Below are 20,714 nucleotides of genomic sequence, written 5' to 3'. Positions count from 1 at the left end.
TCAATTATTATAATTATTGATTTTTCACAACATAATACATGCTCTATATTCATTTATACATGTACAAAGTGAATTAAATAATTAAATTAATATCATAATGATCCATAACACTATTTAAAAAATATTTTAAGTTAAATTATTCAAGTTGTTAAAAAATTAATATTAAATCATTCGTATACCTATTTGGTTGTGTCATTTCTTTCAACTAGTTTAATTAATTATTAGTTTCGATTAATTATAACTGGGTCATTGCATAATTGATTAAATTTTTAACAATCAAATATATATAATTGACAACTTGTAAATAATTATTTCTTTTATAAATAAAATATTATAAAATTTCATAAACTATTTTTTAAATTTAGAATTATGCATATGCTTATAATTATAATTATTAAACTTAAAAAATTTCACTTACTATAATATAAAACTACACTTTCATAACCTTTTATGAAATATTTTCCTAACTTTAATTTTTCTATGATCGTATCTAATTTTAATAATAATAATAATAATAACTATTCTATTAGGACAATTCCGTAGATTTTTTATCCAATTTGATTTAAATAAAACGGATTTCATATGAAAAATTAAACCCGAACTGAATTGTACGTTTTGAGTGATAACATCAACCCATTACCGAACCAAATACATTGGTCGAATTGATTTTTTGGTTTTCTCAATTTTTTTGCTCAACCTTTAACAAGACAAAACACATAATTTAAAGATGTAATATTCTATGACCGATGCTATTAGATTAAGTATTTAATTAGCACTATTTTTTAACCTTAAAGGTGTTTAGACAAGATAGAGTAATTGAATAAAAGTGCAATTACAAGGGTGGTAATTACACTCTCTTGTAATTACAAAAATTGTAATTCTCTAAACGCGTTTGACTGATGGAGTGTAATTACATTTTAATTTCTTATATCATGTTTAGTAGTACAAATTGTAATTATATAGTTATTTTTAAAAAATTTTATTAATTACTATTAAAAATTATTACCACGATAAAAAAATTAAAAAATAACAAAAATTAAAATCAAATCATTATATGTATCATGTTAATCTTGAAAAATAATTGATAATACGATTACTAATAAAATTAACAAGAAAAAGAAACATTATATACAATTTTATCTTACTTTTCTAGTGTTTCATATTTATTGGGTTATTCCTCTTTAATATTTAAAGTAAACTCATTTCATTAAATATTGGTCCTTGATCGAGCTCATCATCATTTGAATTGATATCATTAAAGTTATCAAGATATCTTTCTTCCATGTACTTTCGAAATATGAATCATCCCAAATCCACCTATGAATAAAATTATGAAATATGCAACATGCTAGTACGATCTAATCTTATTTTTTTATGCTATACTAATAAGATGTTAATATAAGAAATAATTCTTTTAGAACAACAAATGTCCTCTCAGCCACACTTTGAAACTTTGAATGTCTCAAATTAAAGAGTTCGCTAATCGCTTTTAATGCTTGTGTCTAACTCCATTTTCTCAAATAATATCATAACTCATGATATGATGCAAGAAAATCTTTTGTTTTTGTATAATCAAGTTCTACCCTATATTATTTAAGTTCATGGTGTAAATAGTAGCTTTAATTATAAGAATTTATACAAACTTAATTTGGAGAAAAACTATGCTGAAGAAAAAACTAATATAAAGTTTATAATATATAACTTTTATAAAACAATTATAAATTATCCAATAATTTTCATAACACTTCTTATAAATAATATATTTTTTGTCATAATTTTAGATTTTTTACAAATAAATTATGATAATAAAACTATAATTTTTTTTTTTGAATAAGCATGTTATTTTTATAACATATAATATGAACACATAAATAAGTTAATTTTAGACCATGTAAATTATTTTTATAATAAACCTTTTGACCATAAATTTAAAATATTTTAAGATTTAAATAATATAAATTTTTTATTATAACTTTATAAAATACAAAAATTATTTTTATAATAATTTTTCTAAGATTTATAATATAATAAAATTTTGACCATAATAATCCCAAACACGTATTCATGCTTATAATATAAAAATTATAATTTAAACTTGTAAAAATATTTACATAATTACTCAAATTCTTGCCCTATTCAAAAATTGAAAAATATAATTGAGATACTCCGATTAAACCGAATTTAGTAAAATTCATTGATTACTGTAGTTATCCAAATATGTCACACATATATAATTACAAACAAACCTACCTAAAATCATAAAAATCAAGAGTGGCTAATAATTAATAATAACCATTGTTGTGCCTTTGCTCTTCTTGAAGCTGCTTAAAAAGGTATACTGAAGACCTCGCATAGAGTTACAGTTTTGTCATAAGCGGCCGGTTAGCGGGGAACATTAATTATTGCTCCAGTCACACATACTTCAGTTATTTGCAATATGCCACTAATTACAAGGACCATAAAACAGTTTAATTATGCTCTTAGTCCCTCTACCCTTCACACATTTGAAATTTAATCCCTCTACTCTTTTTGATTTAAATTTTGAAGTCCAACAGACAATACCAATAAAAGACTTACGTTGAATTAGATTATATGAATAAGAAAATAAATTCATTTTAGAAAAGCAAGAAGTGAAAACCGATTGTTCTTATTTTTTATTTTTCTAGTCATATATTTTACCATTCATAGCCCAACCATGACAGCAACTTTATTTATTTACATGGTTTCCACAAGGCTTCAAATTGGTCATATGATCAAATTTATTTTTTTACAAATGCCACCTAATATGATGGTCTCTAATGGTGTTATTAATTGAACCTTAATTTTTAAATAATAAAAAAAGTAGGTACAAAGAGTAAATTGAATAAAAGCAGAATTAGACCTCATAAAATCAGACATCAAAAGAAGCAAGTGTTCCTTCCCGTCCCTTGCTTTACCCCCATTTCTACTCTGAGAATATCTTATCAGTTTTGGTTCTCATTTATGTCAAACATCTCAATGAAAAATAGTTATAAACCAACAAATGATAGCATAAGAAAAACCTAGTCGTACCTGTATGAAGATAAATCTCTCGATTTGTCCAGTTCATGCTTTCAACAGCCAGACATGAAAGTGAACAACGACCGCAAGTGCCCTTAACGGAAGTAGAAATTAACAAAGTTCAACTACAAAATAAATTATATAGCCATTGTAACCTTGCTAGCTTTGAACAACCTAATTCAGTGGTACGAGCACCTTTGAAAAAGAATTGGAAGCTTTTAAGTTAACTGGTATGTATAGATATTTACCCCAGAAAAGAGGTTAAGAAACTTTAATGGACTTTGTAAAACACCACCCAATACACTTTGTCTAAGCCAATGGCTCTACCATGCTTGACTTGTGACAACACTTGGCACTCACAATTCATAGGTCTTGCTTTTATGCCCTTTGTACAGAAATAGTGTAAAAGGAACAAGTTTATTATCATTAAAAGTCTTATCACCCAAATCTCAAAAGAAGAATTCAATAAAATCTGATGGCGGCAACAACCTTAATGCAGTATACAACCACACTTAAGGGGACTTATCTCAGTGAGTAGACCACTCATTATGGTATTTGCCTTCAACTAGATCAAAAGAAGCTGTAGAATAGGTAAGGCAGTAAAGTATGAAGCATATTATACCGGGGAATACTAAATGAAGGACTACCACAGATGATGAATGCTAGGTAGGGAACAATCAAATCATAAAACAAGGCAATTCAAAAATGTAGTAGTTAAATTCAAGTATATTATTCAAGTAATAACAGAAGAATCTGATTTAATTATGAACCCACGGAAGGATGAGGCGGGGATGGAAGGAACTTACAGAATCAATCAAAGAAAGTAATCAGCAGCCAGGAGTTTTATGGAACCAAGCGAGCTGAAATACTTTTCCACTACAATCAATGAAATCTCTTCAGCCTGGTGTGAACCCAGTAAGCCTGCAGTAGCAACAAAAAGGTACCTACTTCTATGGTCCTAAAGTTAAAAGTAAAAACAGAAACCAATTCCATAATTTCATTCTATGGCATGAAAATAATCAGAAGCAAGTTCAATTTTACAGCAGGCATCTTTAGTCTCGGTAACAATATAGTCAGATTCACATCTAGATTATTAAATGATTATTCAATTTATACCAAGTAATGTAAAGAGTTTGAAGGTAAATCTAAGTTTCATGGTATAAAAAACTACGTATATCACAGTTAGCAATCGAAAGAAAACCAACAACATTCTACAACCTTTAAGTAAAAGGTACAGTAGTGAATTCTTAAATATAAAATTGGCAGGAGTAAGCATAATTCATCTTATTTGCTGTTATTTATACCTACAACAACATCACCTCCTCATCAAGAAAAGACTAGATTTATTACCAGTTTGAAACCACAAGTTGGTGCCTCGGTGGTGATTGCAGTACCTTTAAATTACCAAAAAAATTTCTTGCCTGCAAGAACACCTATTATCACACCAAGTAAAGCTGTCAAGGCTCCATCCCTTGAAAGCCAGAATTCAGTCCATGTCAAGGGCCTTTTGACCTGCGACAGTACCTCACTGAACCTTTCCTGCAAGTCTTGACGTGATCCAGTGTTATCTATCACAATATCTGCTTGGCTCTTCTTCAAATCTAGAGACATCTGAGCATTAATCCTGTTCCTGGCATCCTCCTCTGTCGAATTATCTCTTTCCATAAGTCGTTGAAGTTGTGTTTCAGGATCAACCCATACAACAACAATGGGTTTTGTCCACTTATCCATCTTGGCCTCAAACAACAACGGAATGTCAAGAATGATCACCTTATGACCTTTTAACCAAAGCTTCAAAATTTCTAAAAATATGCCAGAAGATATATAGGGAGCCAATAACCTACGAGAAGAAAATTAACCAAATCAAGGAATCAATACAATCCGCAGTTTCAAGACAAGGTAAATGACAGATGATAGTAATCAAGCCTCCATCCAGATTACCTCCAGGGATAAAAGGGCACTTAGATTTTCCGCCATTTAGCCTTGGCAAAAATTAAACGTCAAAGTACTAGAATTTAACCTCCATGACTTGAGAACCACAAGGCAACATACATAACTTCCAATAGCCTTTAAATCGTTAAAAAGCAACCTCCTAGGAGATCATGATATCAATTTGCCATAACATTGAGAAAATCATGCATACAAAACGAACTAAAGAAAGACCAAATTTTACACTAAAAATGCTAATAAAATTTGCAATTTGGAGATAAAATTCGGACCTCCAGGACTACTATAGACTACCGGATAAGTATAATAGTAGAGAAACAAAGCTTTAAAGCTATTCCAAACATGAATATGAGTTTAAAATATTTAAAAAGGAAGAGGATGAAATGAATGAAAAATCAACCGATTAAGGAGTTGACGTTTGGAGGCATCAGAGAAGACAATTCGTCCCAATTTCAAACGATCAACTCGGCCATCATCTTGTAAAATGTCCGGTCCGAATGCCGCCACCACTTTTTTGTACTCGCCGGAGTTCTTCTTCAAGGCATCCTGCAAAATAAAAAATAAAAAGCACCAGTTCGTAATTTCATCAAACAGGTGATAGGCCCCAAGAAAAAGGGGAGAGTACCCGAGCAATGATGTCAGCATCGACGACGGGAATATGGTTGTGCTTGAACATGGAAGAGACGGTACTCTTCCCTGAAGCAATCCCGCCGGTCAGCCCTACTAACCTCATTTTCGCTCCCTGTTTCAGATCTTTCCCTTTGACCAATCCCCTGTTTCCTTCGCCGCCTACTTTATTAAAAAAAATTATCAATCTCCGATTCAAACTTAATTAACAAAAATAGAAGAAAAAAATGAATTCCTTTTTTTTTAAAGGTAATTTCATATTTGAAAATATTTAATTCCAATTACAAATTAAATTCGATTTCTGATTCAAAAATTCAAACGTGTAACATATGAAATATAGAAATACCGAAGATAGAGAGACAAAACTGTTGTGTCACCGACACCCTCTGGATCCCAAAAGAACCCACCAGCATTTGCCTTTATTTCTGCCCAAAATGGCTCAACTTACCACCTCGTTTACACAAACCTGAAAGTGGAGCACACCATAATGCCCCAAATTTGCTACTATTTTTTATGCTATCTGTTATGTCTTACTCCTGAGTCCTGACCTAATTCCCCTGATAATTTCTTTACTTCTTTAATTTGAAAAATAGAATCCCAGATTTTAGTTAAATCTTGAATAAGGGAAATTTAAATATATAAAATTTGGGTAAATTACATCCAATATCACTTAACTATTAATAAATTTACATTTTGATCATTCGACTTTAAAAGGATAAAAAATATCTCTAAATTAATCAAAATTTTCTTATTTAAATCATTAAACTATTCAAAAATTTTATTTAGATCACTAAGCTATTAAATTTTTTAAAAAGTTCAACTAGCAAGAGCTCTAAACGATGACTCAACGATTGATATAGTAAATCAATACCCATTAATCAGAGAAAACATACTTTAAATCTAAATCAATCTATCAGTCAATGTCGAAGATAAAAGAAAAATGTTTAAATTTTAATTGTGAATTAGTGACATTTAAAGTTATTTTAAGCAAAAAAAAACTTACAAAAGAGAAAGAGATGAAAAACTTTCGATCAGCAAATAATTTTAACAACCCATTAAATTTTAATTATTATTTTCAAGATAAATGACCAAAATATAAATTCTATAAATTATGTTACCCTTAAAAGGTATTTAAATTTAATAAAGTTCTTACATATTTTCATTTTCTGACAGCTTTTATATTTTAGATTCTTTTGTTTAAATAAATATTGTATTCTAATTACACTCATACCATAAAATAAAATGAAAATAATTAAGAAATCATATTCAACAGCAGGTGTAAATTATTGTAGTATATTAGTTGTAGATGAGCGATGAACCAACCACAAGCACAAAGTCAATCGACACATAAAAGGACAAAAAACATAAGAAGAGGGCCCCAAGAATGCAGACCACACTCAAAAAAAGTCTATGCGAATTAGACTTTAAACACCGAAATAAACATGCGAAGGACTTATTCAACATTGGACTACTGATATAAGCTCGGGTGGGCTCCAAATCGCCGAAACCTTTCACTGTTTTTGCATAGCGAGGACCTTAGACCAAGCAGGCCTAGCAGTGATCTCCTTCACCCAAGCACAAACATGCGGACGAGAATCAATCAGCTTCTTGGCAGGTGTAGCCAACAAGCATTGAATGTTGGGAATGTGATGCAGGTCGGCCAAGGTGAAGTAGTCACTTGCCAAGTATTTTGACTGTGTCAATCGAGCCTCGTACACGTCAAGAACTTTGGCAATCTTACCTTCATTTTCCTCCACAGCCGCGGAGTCGGTAACCATGCCGAAAAATGGCTTGTAAAACGCCTCCCAGGCTATTTTTGAAGATGGAGAATCGAACTGGTGGGCTTCCACTTCCTTCCATAATTCTAAGACAGCCATATCCTTGTTAGAGCCAGGGATTAAGAGTTGGGTCCCTTTGTCGCTGTATTCATGAGCAATGTAATGGGTGATTGCTCTTGACTCTGCATTGTACAAAAGTTAAGGTTAGCTAATCATGAAAAGAAATGATAAGCAACTCAATATCCGTTTAGAACAGGCATGAAAAATGAAATAAAAAATCAATTTAATCTCTTTTTGCCATTTTATGAAAGGAAAACTTCGACCCTCTCAAAATTTAATAATTTAATTTAAACTATTTTAATACAAAAAAATTTAATTTCATCCTAGCCCCTGACTGGCTTCGCCCCTAATCTCATACTAATGAATTAAAAAATTTTTCCTTCTCCTTCAATTTTTTTAAGTTCATTCTGCCCCCCAACAAAATACCTATACTCAAGTGAGTAGCTAAAAAAACCTCAAATAAAGGTGGTTTTACACTATCCACTATTTTTATACTATAAGATACACTCATAACCCATCCAAATCCACCCTAAAATTAATTTATTACTAACTACCTTGTTGAAAAATTCATACTCAAACCAAGCCATATATAGCAGTAAATCCGCAACACCGTTGCTATTTTAATAATCATCACACTTTAACGCCTATTTTTCTCCGATTCAAGAGTTTAAGGTTATGAGGAAGTAACATCGTATTAAATAAAACAGTAGGACTGCTAAGAAAACTAAGGGTTTGGGTCATAAAAATGCACCGAAGAGCTTTAAGTCCCCGTCTTCAAAAGCTGGAACTTGACCGAATGGCTGTATCAACCGGACGAGAATTATTAGATTCATGGAAAACACGGATTACTAGATAAAAAAGATTAAAAAAAAAAACAGATCTGTGATTATCGAAAAACTTACATTGAGGGAAAGGTAGTTTTCGGATTTATGTTCACCGGCAGCCATGTTTATGGGAACAAACTGAAAATCAGTACCTTTCTCGTGAAGGCATGCAAGAACCCTCTGTGTAGCAGTGGACATAGGGCTTCCGTGGACTTTGATGGCTGCCATAGTTGTTCGATGAGGACGACTGTAAGTTTGCTAAAAATGAGACTTTTTTTGTTTGTGGGTTTTTGGGCGAATGGAACGCTTTATGCACTTAATTTATAAAGCGTGGTGGGAGGAGACACCTTTCCGTCCTTCTTGAAGTTTCCATTTTAATTAATTTTTGGGTAAACTAAATAGTTGGTCATCCAACTTTCATAATTTTTTTTTATTTCGGGCACTAAAAACTAAAAATTTTCATCTTAAAAGCACTACTCTTACAAATCATTTTCATCTTAGGCACTACCGTCAAAAATAATTTTCATTTTGGTCACTCCCGGTCAATTCAATGTTATTATATGTTCATTTTAGTCATCTAACTTTAATAAATTTCCATTTTAGTAACTCGTTTTCTTTTTTGAATTGTATTTTTACAAGAATTTGAGTTATTCAACTACATAAATGAGACCAAGTTTTTCCTTGATACTAAAAAACTATGTTTATTTTTAAAAGTGGGAAAAAGGAAATTAAAAAGATAAAAATAGTTTTTCTTATAAAACCCCCAAGTTTTCCTCATAAAAACTCAAGTTTTCCTCCTTTATCAATAAAAATAAAATGTATTCTAAAAGGAAAAATTAAATTAAACTAAAAAGATAAAATCATTTTTTCTATAAAATTATGTAATTCTCTATAGAATTCCAATTTTCCCCTTTCAATGGAAAAACTTAAATTAACTCTAAAAATAAAAGATTAAATGCTTTTTTATGTAAAACCCAAGTTTTTCTCCATAAAATCAAGTTTTTTATTTTTATAAAAACTAAAATTAATTTTAAAAATAAAATAAGTAAGCAAAACGAAAATTTACTGAAACTAAGTGGTTAAAATAAATATACAATAATATTGATTTAACGATGAGTGACCAAAATAAAACAATTTTAAAATAGCACTTAAAATAAAAAATTTGTTGGTTACCCCAAATAAACAATTATATATTTTACTTTTAATTTTTTTTAAATCAATAACTTTTGGAGTTATCAGGACATTTTACTTCAATATCATACTTAAATAAAATCAGTGTAAAATGGGTGGAATCAACAACTTGTAATTTATATTTTAGCGCATATAAAAAATTTGTGATAAAATATAAAAACATAATTGTCGTTTGAGTATTAGCTCGATTAGTATGGGTATTGGTAACAATATAGAAGGACACAGGTTTGAGTGTGCTGAAGTACATTATCTTTTTATTTATGAGTTGGGAGAGGCTATAGGTAGTTTTAGACATAATGTAAAAATATATATATATGATCAGAACTTATAATGAAATTGTTAAAAAAAACTTAATTAATCTAATTTATGTTGTTTTTCATAATTTATATTGAAAGTTATAAGAAAATTAAAATATATTATTCTTACAACACTTCTTTTATTAGAAAAATATAGATTTTTTATATTAACTTTTTAGGAGATTTTAATAATTTATGTGATGGAGTAGTGGCGGAGTTAAGGGACTGGTAGGACTCCCAACCTTTTAAAATAAATTTTTTTATTTAGGCTCTTTATAGTTTATCAAATTTTAAATTAGTAATGATAAAATTATATTTTGGCCCCTAAAAATAAAAAAATTTAATTGAATACTTTAAAATTTATAAAGATATAGAGTATTATATACCAATAAATATTACATATTATATTTTTAAAAAGATAATTTGTATATTAGAGATTAGCAACACTGATCTAAAAAAGTTAAACAAAACCATATTTAAAAATTGGAGTAGTTGTGGTGTAATGATTTAGTTTTTCAAAGTCCAAACCCCCACGAAAAATGGTATGAGTTGTGTGAAATAGACTTCGCTTTTAGGTGAGCTAAATTACCAAAGTCTTATATAATAAAATAACTCAATTTTCTTATTTCACTTAAATTTCATAAATTTCAATTTAGAATAGATAAAAATATATAAAAAAGAATTATAAAGTATTTTTTTTTAACAATCTCATTATAGGTTCTGATCATACTTGTTCTTTTTGATACAATGTTTAGAACTATCCATAGCCCTTCTCGACCCATTAATAGAAGGATAATATGTTTCAACACACTCGAACTCTCATCCTCCTGCACCCGTACTAATCTAGTTAAGATTTAATCAGCAAGTTATGTATCAAGTTTATTTATTAAAATGTTAGTCATGTATATACAAATAAAATCCTATCAAAGTAATAATCTTGCATTAGGTAAACGAATTTCTTCAGGATTTTTTCTGTTAAAAATTCCTCCAGCTTAATAATTGAATGGCACTGAACATCTTGCATTATAAAAATCTAGTGCCAACTTAGGATTATTCCTTCACTGGTATAATAATTGTGGAATACTTGATTGCATGTTAGTGTGTCTTTTTCTTTTAGGTGAATATATTAAATAAGTGATTCAACTTAATTGAATAAGTCTTCATAATTTTTTTAATATGATGAATATATTTCTCATATTGATTTTTTTGAGGCTTGACTCGTAGTTGCTCCTCTTAATAATGTTATCTTTAAGATTCAAACTATAGTTCTCTTTTTAAAGGTATAATGTGTCTTACGAGTGCACTTAGCACTTGTTGGTAGCCCTCATACTTTTGTTACTATTACCACTTAAAATAGTTAATTGCTTTAACTATCAAAGTTGAATGGAAGTATCTGATTGCAGTGGTCATTACGACTTGGCACTATGAAATTTGTGTAAACAAAATAATAAATAACACAAGTTTGTTTACGCATTTCAGTTTCCCTATGTTTGTGGAGTCTAGCTCAATGAGTAATTCTACTATCTTTAGTCCAAAATACAACAAGTGAATCACACTCTATTGTTCCCCAAGTATAGAGATATCACCTTTGTACCTAAAGGTTAGAGCACTCACCTCTAAATTCTCCCACTGAGAATTTAGACTATAAACTCTAATACTTTTCAATCCAATTGGACTCTCTCAAAACAATTCCAGAATGAATTAAACAAAGTGCTCTCAATAAATCTCTATTCTAAACCTAGACAAACCATATATATGTTTCGACTTGCTAACATAGAAATTAAATAAATACAAAGCAACCCCTTAAAAATAGCAATTTCATAATATACTAATAAAAGCATAATCTAATAAAGATATGGTCTCTTAAAATCAATGGCACGATCTCGATTAAATCTCCACATAACATAGGTTGAATCGATTCACTTGAATCCAATCCAATCTTCAATAACCATAGATTTCTATAGATAGACCATAGTATCTTCGACATATCAACACATTCACTAGTCCAAAGATTTTCCTTCATTAAATTGCCAACTCAATTATGAAAAGTAACTTCACTGCCTCAGTGGCAGTTTGCAGTGGATACTATTGAGTGCCAACAGTCAAACCTTTATGTAATAGGCCATTTTTGCCCGGGCCCAAACCAAACCAAATAAAAATAAAATAATTACAAGTCCAATTACAAAAGAGGCCCAAATGACCCAAAATAAAAGAAAACTCTAACGGCCCGTTGGCCCAACAACTTAAACATTTTCAGAAACCAAAAAAACCCTAGACCCCTTGGCGTAGTTCCTCATGCTACATAAGTATGCTCGTCCCAAGATTTACCACTACCGCTATTACACCAAAGTGGCAAAGGTGCATGTCCCATCGCCCTCTGTTAACTCCACCACCTGCAAGAAAAGAGCAAAAAAAGGGACAGAGACAACGTGCAAGAATAGACGCAAAACAGTAACGAAATAGGAAAATAAACAGTAGGACAACAGTGTAAAATCAACTATAAAAGCCATCAACAACATGTAATTTTTTTTTTGAATGTACGCAGCGAGAAAGCAATCGAAAAAACAAAAAACAAAATTTGCAAAGGTGATTTGCTTCATTTTTATCTGTTATTTATTTTTTTTATTTAAAAAAAAGGCATAAAACATAAAATCAAAATCAAAACTTACCGAATCATTTCGGATCCCACCGCCGCAAGTGAAGAAGGACACCGTCCCCGATGGTGGACAGCTCTCTTCGGTGCGACACAACCCAAAACACCCTTAGGATCCGCGTGTTGTTTTTCTCAGAGGGATATTTACAACTTTAGTCCTTTTGCCTTTTGAGTTGTTTTGATTTAGTCCTAATTTCACTATTTTTTCTTTTTAGAAATTTTACCGTTCAATTTTACCTCGCTTTCAATTACGTCCTCAGTTCGATGATCTCCTGGAAAAGGGACACGTGTCCTGAGGATTAGGATAATTGCTCATTTGGTCCTCGCTTGTTTTTGCGCTTTTCATTTTAGTCTTTTATTTATTTATTTTCTCCTAATTTATCCTTTTAATTTAATTTAAGTTACGATTAAGTCCTTTATTTATTTTAATTATTTTATTTATTTATTTGCTTATTCATTTTTCCTTTACTTTTTGTTATATTTACTTTTTTTTCTTTTCATCGAACATCTATTTATTTTATTATTGTCTATTTATTTATTTATTACTCCTTTTTATACATACTTAAGAATTGGATTGTATACATGCTTTTATTGGTACATTTTTTTTGTTTAGTATTGTCATTTATTATTTTATTTTTACTTTTTAGTGTGTTCTTGTTATTTTATTATTTCTCTTATTATTTTTAGCATTCTCATGTCATGCTTGTTTATCTTTTAATCATTTTCCATTTTTTATTTTTACTTTAAGTTACCTTATTTATTTCATTATTACTATGATTCGATTATTAATATTATTATTACTATAACTACATTAGCATCATCATAGCATTTCCTTATTTAATTATTATATATCATTTTAATATTCTACCCATATAGCCATTTTATAATCACTACATCATGCATTATGTTTAAATATAATTGGCTGTTTTTATACTATACCCCAAATAAGATAAATACACATTGTTTCAAATGTTACATTTGTTATTGTTTAATGAAGGAAATTTTAAAATTAAGGTCATATCCCGTATTTGGAGATTCGAGAAGTTGTGCCCTAACTTATGGGGTTCGGCTTTCTCCTCGAACCTAGATAGCCGGACATCCCTTTTAAAATTAAAATACATGAGATTTAAATAGTAATTAAATAAAGAACAAGCTTATTTTCGAAGATTTGAGATGTCGTGTCCTAACTTACGGGATGCAGCATTTTTGTTACTTCGAGATAGGAAGGCTTTTTACACACGTTTTGATTTATTCAAGTGATTTTAATTAAAAATAACATTATTGCAAAGTGGGATCATGTTTTTTTAAATTCTCTTCAATTTTTTAATTCTCGACACTAAGACATCAAGTAATTAACTAGGTATCAATTTTGGGCGTCACGAGGGTGTTAATCCTTCCTCGTGTGTAACTGACTCCCAAACCCATTTCTTTGAATTTTGTAGACTAAAAATCATTGTTTTAATAAATCAAACATTTTATTAAAACGATCAAATTACGAGGTGATCAGATCACACCTCATAAAAAAAGATTGGTGGCGACTCCCATTTTCGTTTTCTTAAAAAAGGTCGATTTCAAAAAAAGGTTTTGACACTTTATATGTTGGAAAAAATCATGTTAGAAAACGGCTTTTTTGCACAGCGAAAAATAAAAAATTTGAAAATCACACTTGTGTTTTTGGCTAAACAGATCATTGCCATTATTAACTTTCAACCGAATGGCCTTCTCCACTATTCGTACCACAAACTGGTTCAAGTGTGGGCTCAAACGGTTCCAATCAAACATAAAATCAGAAATAGTTTACTTTCAGTGTGACAACAAAACTTCTCTCAATAGAAACCTACAAAATTGTTATTTCAAAAAATAGATTTAATACTTAGAGAATAAAATCTAACTATTTTTTAGCAGAGTAACAATATCTTAAAGTTTTGTTTTTAGCCTTACCGATACTATCTATTTATAGGAAGAAAAGGTGAAAACCCAGTTGAATTATAAAAGTTTATTTTAAATAGAAAAACGAACTCCTAGTCTAACTAAGGGTATAGGGCGCGACAACCCTAGTTCAATAAACTAGGGTTTGTTGTCCCTCTCTTAAACATGAGGGCTCTTATATCTCTCTTATATCAAGTCCAATTATAAGTACTTCATGGACTTTTAACCCAATACTTTTTAATTCGATTCGATTCGATTCGATCCGATCTGATATTTATTTTTCTATTTCTCAAAATAAACACCTCAAATTAATTTAAATTAATTAATTTCTCAATTAAATAATTTTCTCATTCCAATTTTAATTCCGTTAAAATCATGATGACTTTACCATAAAAGAATCTATGAAAAAATATATTTAATATTTCTATACTCAACGGATTCACAATGACCAAATGATTTATTTCCATTTTTGAATTTCATTTAATTTGAAAACCATAAATTCATTTCCAAGTCATTTTCATTTTGGAGAAAACCACATTCATTTTCAAATATTTCTCATTTCTCCATTTTTACCATTTCTATCCATTTATGTTCATTTGATTCAATATGCAATTCATTTCTAGTTTCAACGAGCTAGAGGAGGGTCTGATTGGACATATGCAATTAGGGCTCAAATGATTTATAATTAAGTTCCAACTTTTCGCCTATTAATTATAAACTCATTAAGTCACGAAATCATTTCACTATAGTATTGTGATTGAGTTCTCCCCAATGGCATACCATTATGAAAGCAACTTGATTAGTGCTCGTCCAATGACCTTGTCATAAGTGTGTTACTCTGATAAGATATGCTTAATCTCTTTCGGATAAATCCATTCTCTCAATATGATCCTATTTTAGCTCATGGTAATTATTACATCCTCCTTGATGAAAAATCAATTACTATCAAATATTAATCAAGTCTTTCATCACAAAGACGAACGACTCGTAACCACATTTACTTTTTATCAACCATGTTATACCAATAAAAGGATATCATTTACCCGTATCTCGGGCTATAAATTCCACTGTTGTAAATGACGCTACATAATGCAGAAGTCGTATATCGAACGCACCAACTTTCGATTCCTTATCTATTTTAACTCAGGCTTTTACTTACATCAAAGTATACAAGTCACACATACATAGTCTGTTATCCACTCAAGATTTAGGTGTGTCACACTTTGAACATCACAAGTGAATATATCCATAAACGGATTCAAGATCTATTTTTCTTGGGTCCAGTTCGATGTACTGTCAGTCCAGTCAGTCACATCTATATCTTTATCTTTTGGGAGTCATCTGCTCCAATACCCAAGACAAGGCATCTCCTCAATTGGACTTGATAGATGACATATTAGTCTTGTAACCAGTTTGCTCATTTCCGATTAGACCAAGGACATGTTTGGGTTTATCTACTAATATAAGCATTCTTTCCATATTACGACTTGACCACGTAATATCGCTTAATATTAGTTTAAACATTGGACAACTAGTAAGCTAATATTTACTTCTATTTTGCTTTGCATGCAAAAACCACATGATGACATTATACAAAGTATATTAATGAAATCCATGAGTTATTTTATTAACCAATTTGTTCGAAAAAATTACAAATGTACATAGATGAAAATATTACATATAGAGCACCAGATCTGACACTATCAAGGTTGATCAAGCCTTCCATATTTAGAGCACACATCCATCTTCGCAAGGTAAGCTTCAATCCATTTTGATCTTCCCAAATCACATCAAATCAATTATCCTTAATATAAGGATACAAAAGATCATAAAGTTAACCCGTAACTCATTGGATAACATATCTCAGCATACAAGGTAAGTAGATCACATAAGAATGCTTGAAAAGTAATCTTGCTTGATTCAATCTCTTCTCTAATGACAAATACAAGATTGGCTACACAAAATCTTCAAAAAGAGACAAGCAAATCATTAGAATATTTTGATCAAACATGCCAATAAATAAGACAAGTTGATTGACCGAAGTAGGCACTTCCATCAACCACTTCCAAAACTTGCCTCAATAGTTACATCCAAATAAGCCTTTAAAATGTGTCACTTTATTTAAATAAGCTCTTATACTTTTATTACATTTAAATAAGTCCTTAAACTTTAACTGATGCCCAAATAAGCCATTAAACTTTTTAATTGTATCTAGCTAAGCTATTATTATGTAAAAGTGGCTATTGTAAATTATATTATATTTTAAAAATTTCTAACACTTGATATTATGTAAAACTAAATTTATTCTTCTTTATGATATTTTCATTTACTATATACCTTCGGTTTTGATTTCCATCTCAAGTGAAAGTTTAATTCTTGAATTGAAATTTAAATAACTAAAATAATTATAAATATAAAAATCTATTGAATATATCAAGGAAAAGAAATTAAGAAAAGAAACATGTAAGCTTAATTAAATACAAATTCGGTGAAAGATTAAGTAATACTAAAACATAAATTAACATAGACAATCAATCATACGATATACATTTTTTTTAACTATCTCATTATAGGTTTTGATCATATTTGCTCTTTTTGACATAATGCCTAAAATTGTCAATAACCCCTCCCCAACTCATAAATAGGAGGATAATGCACTTCAGTGCACTCAAAACCACATCCTCCTGTATTAGCAATAATGTCCATACCAATTGAGGTAAGACTCGACCAGTTTGGAAAAGATTAGCTCCTGATGGTTTGTCTAATGGTTTCTTTACCCTTGATTTTGAACATTGGTTTATGGTTAATATTAAGAATGAGGATAATTTGTTAGTTAAGGGGGTAAGGTGGGAAATCATGTTTGCTAATGTTGTATGGAGGTTGTGGAAAGGTAGAAACTTTGCGATATTTGTTGACCAACATCTGAGTACAAATGACATTGTCATGACTAGTTGGTCTTAGGATAAGGTGTCAATAAATTTGGGCGCGACCTTGCAGCAACAAAATTCTGTGTTGGGAAAAACCTCCGATTAGATGGGTTAAATTGAATACGGATTGTGGGGTTGATGTTAAGTCTGGTAATGCTACAGTTGAGGGTTTGGTGAGAGGTCTTAAGGGGGATTGGGTGTTTGGTTATGGTCGTAATTTAGGGGTCAGAATAGCATGGGGCAAAGGGGTACGTCGGTTATTAGTTGAGAGTGACAGCAAAATTGCAATGGATTCAATACTTGGAACATGAAGGATTCGAATGCTATAAAAGTATAACAATTTTTTTGTGAATTATGAGAACAGAGTAAAGCCCAAAACAACAAACACAATTAGCGCAACTTGAACCCAGGCCACACGTGGGACGATGAACATCTTGACCATCAAGTCATGACATGGGATTCAAAAGTATAACAATTTATTTGAATATAATAAAAGTATAATGATTTATTGAAATAAAATAAAAAAAGTTGAAAGGTTTATTTAATATATTAGCCATGCATTGGACCAACAAACTTCGCCAAATTTCGTTCTTTCATTTTTGGTTTTTTATAAAAATGATCCTACAATTTTGATTAATTACAAAAATGACTCACTTTTCTGATTATACACGTAAATGACTTAAAATGAACAGTAAAAGTTGGTGGAGTCAAAGAGTTTGGCGCCATTAACATACCACGTCAGCCACCGGAATAAAAAATAATAATTTTTTTTATGGAACCATGTAAAATGACATCACATATATAAATATCAGAGAAATACTGTTATTTATGAAAAATTGAGAGGTTTTAAAAAAATCCATTTTTTGGTGGAGCCATTAAGTATGGCGCCACCACTTTTTTAATGCGGGTATTTTCTTTTGGTTTTTTAAATTTAAAAAATTATAATTTTATTGGGTGTTTCCAATTAGAATGGCACCACCATTTTATTTATTGTGTGCCAACTTTTTTTTTTAGTTTTTAACTTCTTTTAGTTTATTATAGTTATTATTTTTTTAGTTTTTATTATAATTTTATTATTTTAGTGTTTTTAAAAATTTTAAAAATGCTATTTTATTGGGTGGCTCAAACAACTATCAATTTACATAATTCAAAATTATATTTCAAAAATATAATTTTACATTTCCAACATTCTAAAATAGTTTCATTTAACTTACAATATATAATTTTACAATACGAGCAACTTTCTCAATACTAAAAAAAAATTAAACAATTTTGTTCAAGACCGACAACATTGTGCCTTACAAACAAAACATAATTAAACTATTTTGTTCAAAATCGATAGCATTGTGCCTTACAAATTGAAAAATAAATTGTTTAATTGCAACGGGAGCAAGTTTCTCGATGCTATTATCTTGCAGCTCGGATGCTGGTAATATTGATGATCTCACTCGTGCGATTGAATTTGGGATTCCTTAAAACCTTCAAACATCTTGTTGACCTAGAGAATCCCAAATAATCCACCTGTTGGCTGCATAACCAATTTGAACCCATTACCGAATAAATAACTGGCAACCGAAAATAACCATTAAACATAAAAGCATAAAAAAAGAAACACTCCTCATCTCTCTCCCCTTCATCCTCTAACATGATATAATTAACAAAAAAATTCTCCGACTTAAAGTGATTTGCCATTGGGTTGGGGTTATATATAGCTATTTGATCACGCAAAAGAGAATGACTCCACCAAATAAAATATTATTTTTAAAATTTTAAATTAAAAAATACATTTTAAAAGAAAAAAACATACACAGTACACAAGTGGCGCTATTCTATATGACTCCACCAAATAAAATATTATTTAAAAAAACACATTTAAAAAAATCCCTACAATAAAATGGTGGTGCCATTCTAAATAGCTCCACCCAAATTTTTTTTTTAAATTTCGAAAAACTAAAAAAAAAAAAGAAAAGCCCTGGCACCATATTTACCAGCTCCGCCAAAAAATGGAATTTTTAAATCCCAAATTTTCATAAATAACAATATTTTCTTGGTATTTATACAGGTAGTGCCATTCTACAAAATTCCATCAAAAAATAATTTTTTTATTCTAGTGGCTAACGTGGCATGTTGGTGGCACCAAACATTTTGACTCCACCAACTTTTATTGTTTGTGTATCACTAAAAAAATAGGTGATTTTCATAATTAATAAAATTTTAAGGTCATATATATATATATATATATATATATATATATATATATATATATATACCTTCATTTTTCTTCTACTTTTGACCAAAGCACCAAATTCTATTATTTTATTCAGCCAACAAACCCCTTATTTATTTAACAAATAAAGTAAATGAAAAAGGACACATGGTATTTTTTATTAGATATTTAAATCACAAGTCATCCCTCACGAACAGTTGAATTGAGTAAAATTATTTGAGTTAAATTAAGATCTTGCTACAATATAATTAATTTCATGTTAGAGTATATAAATTTTAAACCATATATATTTGAAAAAATCAAAACAAAATAAGAAAAAAATTACTTCAAAGATGATAAACTTGAATTATTAATTAACTTATTTAGGTTCCCAAAATTATTATTGTCGAAACCGTTTTTTTAAAAACAAAAATTTAGTTGTCGACTTTAAAAAATAAAACTAGAGTCGCCACCGATCCTTTATTAGGTGTGATCGGCTCACCTTAAAATTATTTTGGCTCTTTAATTTTGAGAAAACGAGTTCGGGAGTCGAACATACGAGGAAGGGTTAGCACCCTTGTAACGCCCAAAATCGGTACCAAATTGATTATTTGATGTCTTAGTGTCGAAGGTTTAAAAAGATTTTAAAATCAACTCAAACGATGGAATTTGAAAATGGATAATCAATTGCTCAAGCCATGTAAAGAAATCGAGTCCCAATACGTTAGGGTACAATTCTTCATAATCCCCGAACTTTGAATATCACTTTATTTTATGTGAAAATCTTCATTTTGAGAAAATAACATGTCACACCCAATACGTTAGGACACAACAAGTTAAGTTCCCAAAAATGATTTTTATTCTCATGCATTTTGAATAAAGAATATTCTCGGTTATTTAGGATTAACAAAGAAAATCGGAACCCAATACGTTAGGGCTCAATTTTCTTGAAAATCCCAAACCTTGAATATTGCTTTTATTCAAAATAAACCTTGAATCAAGAAAAAATGATTTTGATTTATCGAAAAAACTAATATTTATTTTCCAAAAGGGTATGTTAAAATTAATGAACAATATGAAACAAATACTTTAATTTAGAATATATGTATATATGTATTTTCAAAATATAAGTATGAGACATAAATAAAATTTGAAAACATGTATAAGCATATATCAAAACAGGTATATATAAGTATACGTATATAAAAAAATAAATGAAATATATAAAACAAAACAA

The 20,714-nt window shown here is 29.7% G+C and overlaps 2 protein-coding genes across 3 annotated transcripts; both read right to left on the bottom strand.

The window, feature by feature from the left end:
- Window positions 1-2,170: 2,170 nt before the first annotated feature.
- Window positions 2,171-6,224, bottom strand: LOC105762665 (dephospho-CoA kinase). Of its 2 annotated transcripts, none has more exons than XM_012580479.2 (4): window positions 5,960-6,224; window positions 5,612-5,778; window positions 5,387-5,532; window positions 2,171-4,879 (listed from the first exon to the last, which is right to left on the bottom strand). In XM_012580479.2, the coding sequence occupies exons 1-4, from the start codon at window positions 6,024-6,026 to the stop codon at window positions 4,441-4,443; spliced, it is 819 nt and encodes a 272-aa protein (XP_012435933.1). In that variant the 5' UTR covers window positions 6,027-6,224; the 3' UTR covers window positions 2,171-4,440. The 2 variants fall into 2 exon arrangements, with proteins under 2 accessions (XP_012435933.1, XP_012435934.1); XM_012580480.2 differs by having other exon boundaries at window positions 5,612-5,775.
- A 654-nt stretch (window positions 6,225-6,878) lies between these two features.
- On the bottom strand, window positions 6,879-8,579 carry LOC105762664 (glutathione S-transferase F6). Its single transcript, XM_012580478.2, has 3 exons — window positions 8,354-8,579; window positions 8,203-8,251; window positions 6,879-7,573 (listed from the first exon to the last, which is right to left on the bottom strand). The coding sequence occupies exons 1-3, from the start codon at window positions 8,501-8,503 to the stop codon at window positions 7,125-7,127; spliced, it is 648 nt and encodes a 215-aa protein (XP_012435932.1). The 5' UTR covers window positions 8,504-8,579; the 3' UTR covers window positions 6,879-7,124.
- Between the last annotated feature and the right edge of the window lie 12,135 nt (window positions 8,580-20,714).

This window comes from Gossypium raimondii, chromosome 12 (assembly GCF_025698545.1).
Source record: "Gossypium raimondii isolate GPD5lz chromosome 12, ASM2569854v1, whole genome shotgun sequence".
In the NCBI taxonomy this organism is placed as follows: Eukaryota; Viridiplantae; Streptophyta; class Magnoliopsida; order Malvales; family Malvaceae; genus Gossypium; species Gossypium raimondii.
This window is presented reverse-complemented; position numbering and strand designations above follow the sequence as displayed.

Coding starts and splice junctions, on each gene's coding strand:
- LOC105762665 (XM_012580479.2), bottom strand. CDS start 6,026: ATGCTGGTGGGTTCTTTTGGGATCCAGAGGGTGTCGGTGACACAACAG. Junction 5,779..5,959: donor GTTTTGTCTCTCTATCTTCG/GTATTTCTATAT, acceptor TTTTTAATAAAG/TAGGCGGCGAAGGAAACAGG. Junction 4,880..5,386: donor AAACGTCAACTCCTTAATCG/GTTGATTTTTCA, acceptor TTCTTCTCGTAG/GTTATTGGCTCCCTATATAT.
- LOC105762664 (XM_012580478.2), bottom strand. CDS start 8,503: ATGGCAGCCATCAAAGTCCACGGAAGCCCTATGTCCACTGCTACACAG. Junction 8,252..8,353: donor AAAACTACCTTTCCCTCAAT/GTAAGTTTTTCG, acceptor CGGTTGATACAG/CCATTCGGTCAAGTTCCAGC. Junction 7,574..8,202: donor CGGGGACTTAAAGCTCTTCG/GTGCATTTTTAT, acceptor TGTACAATGCAG/AGTCAAGAGCAATCACCCAT.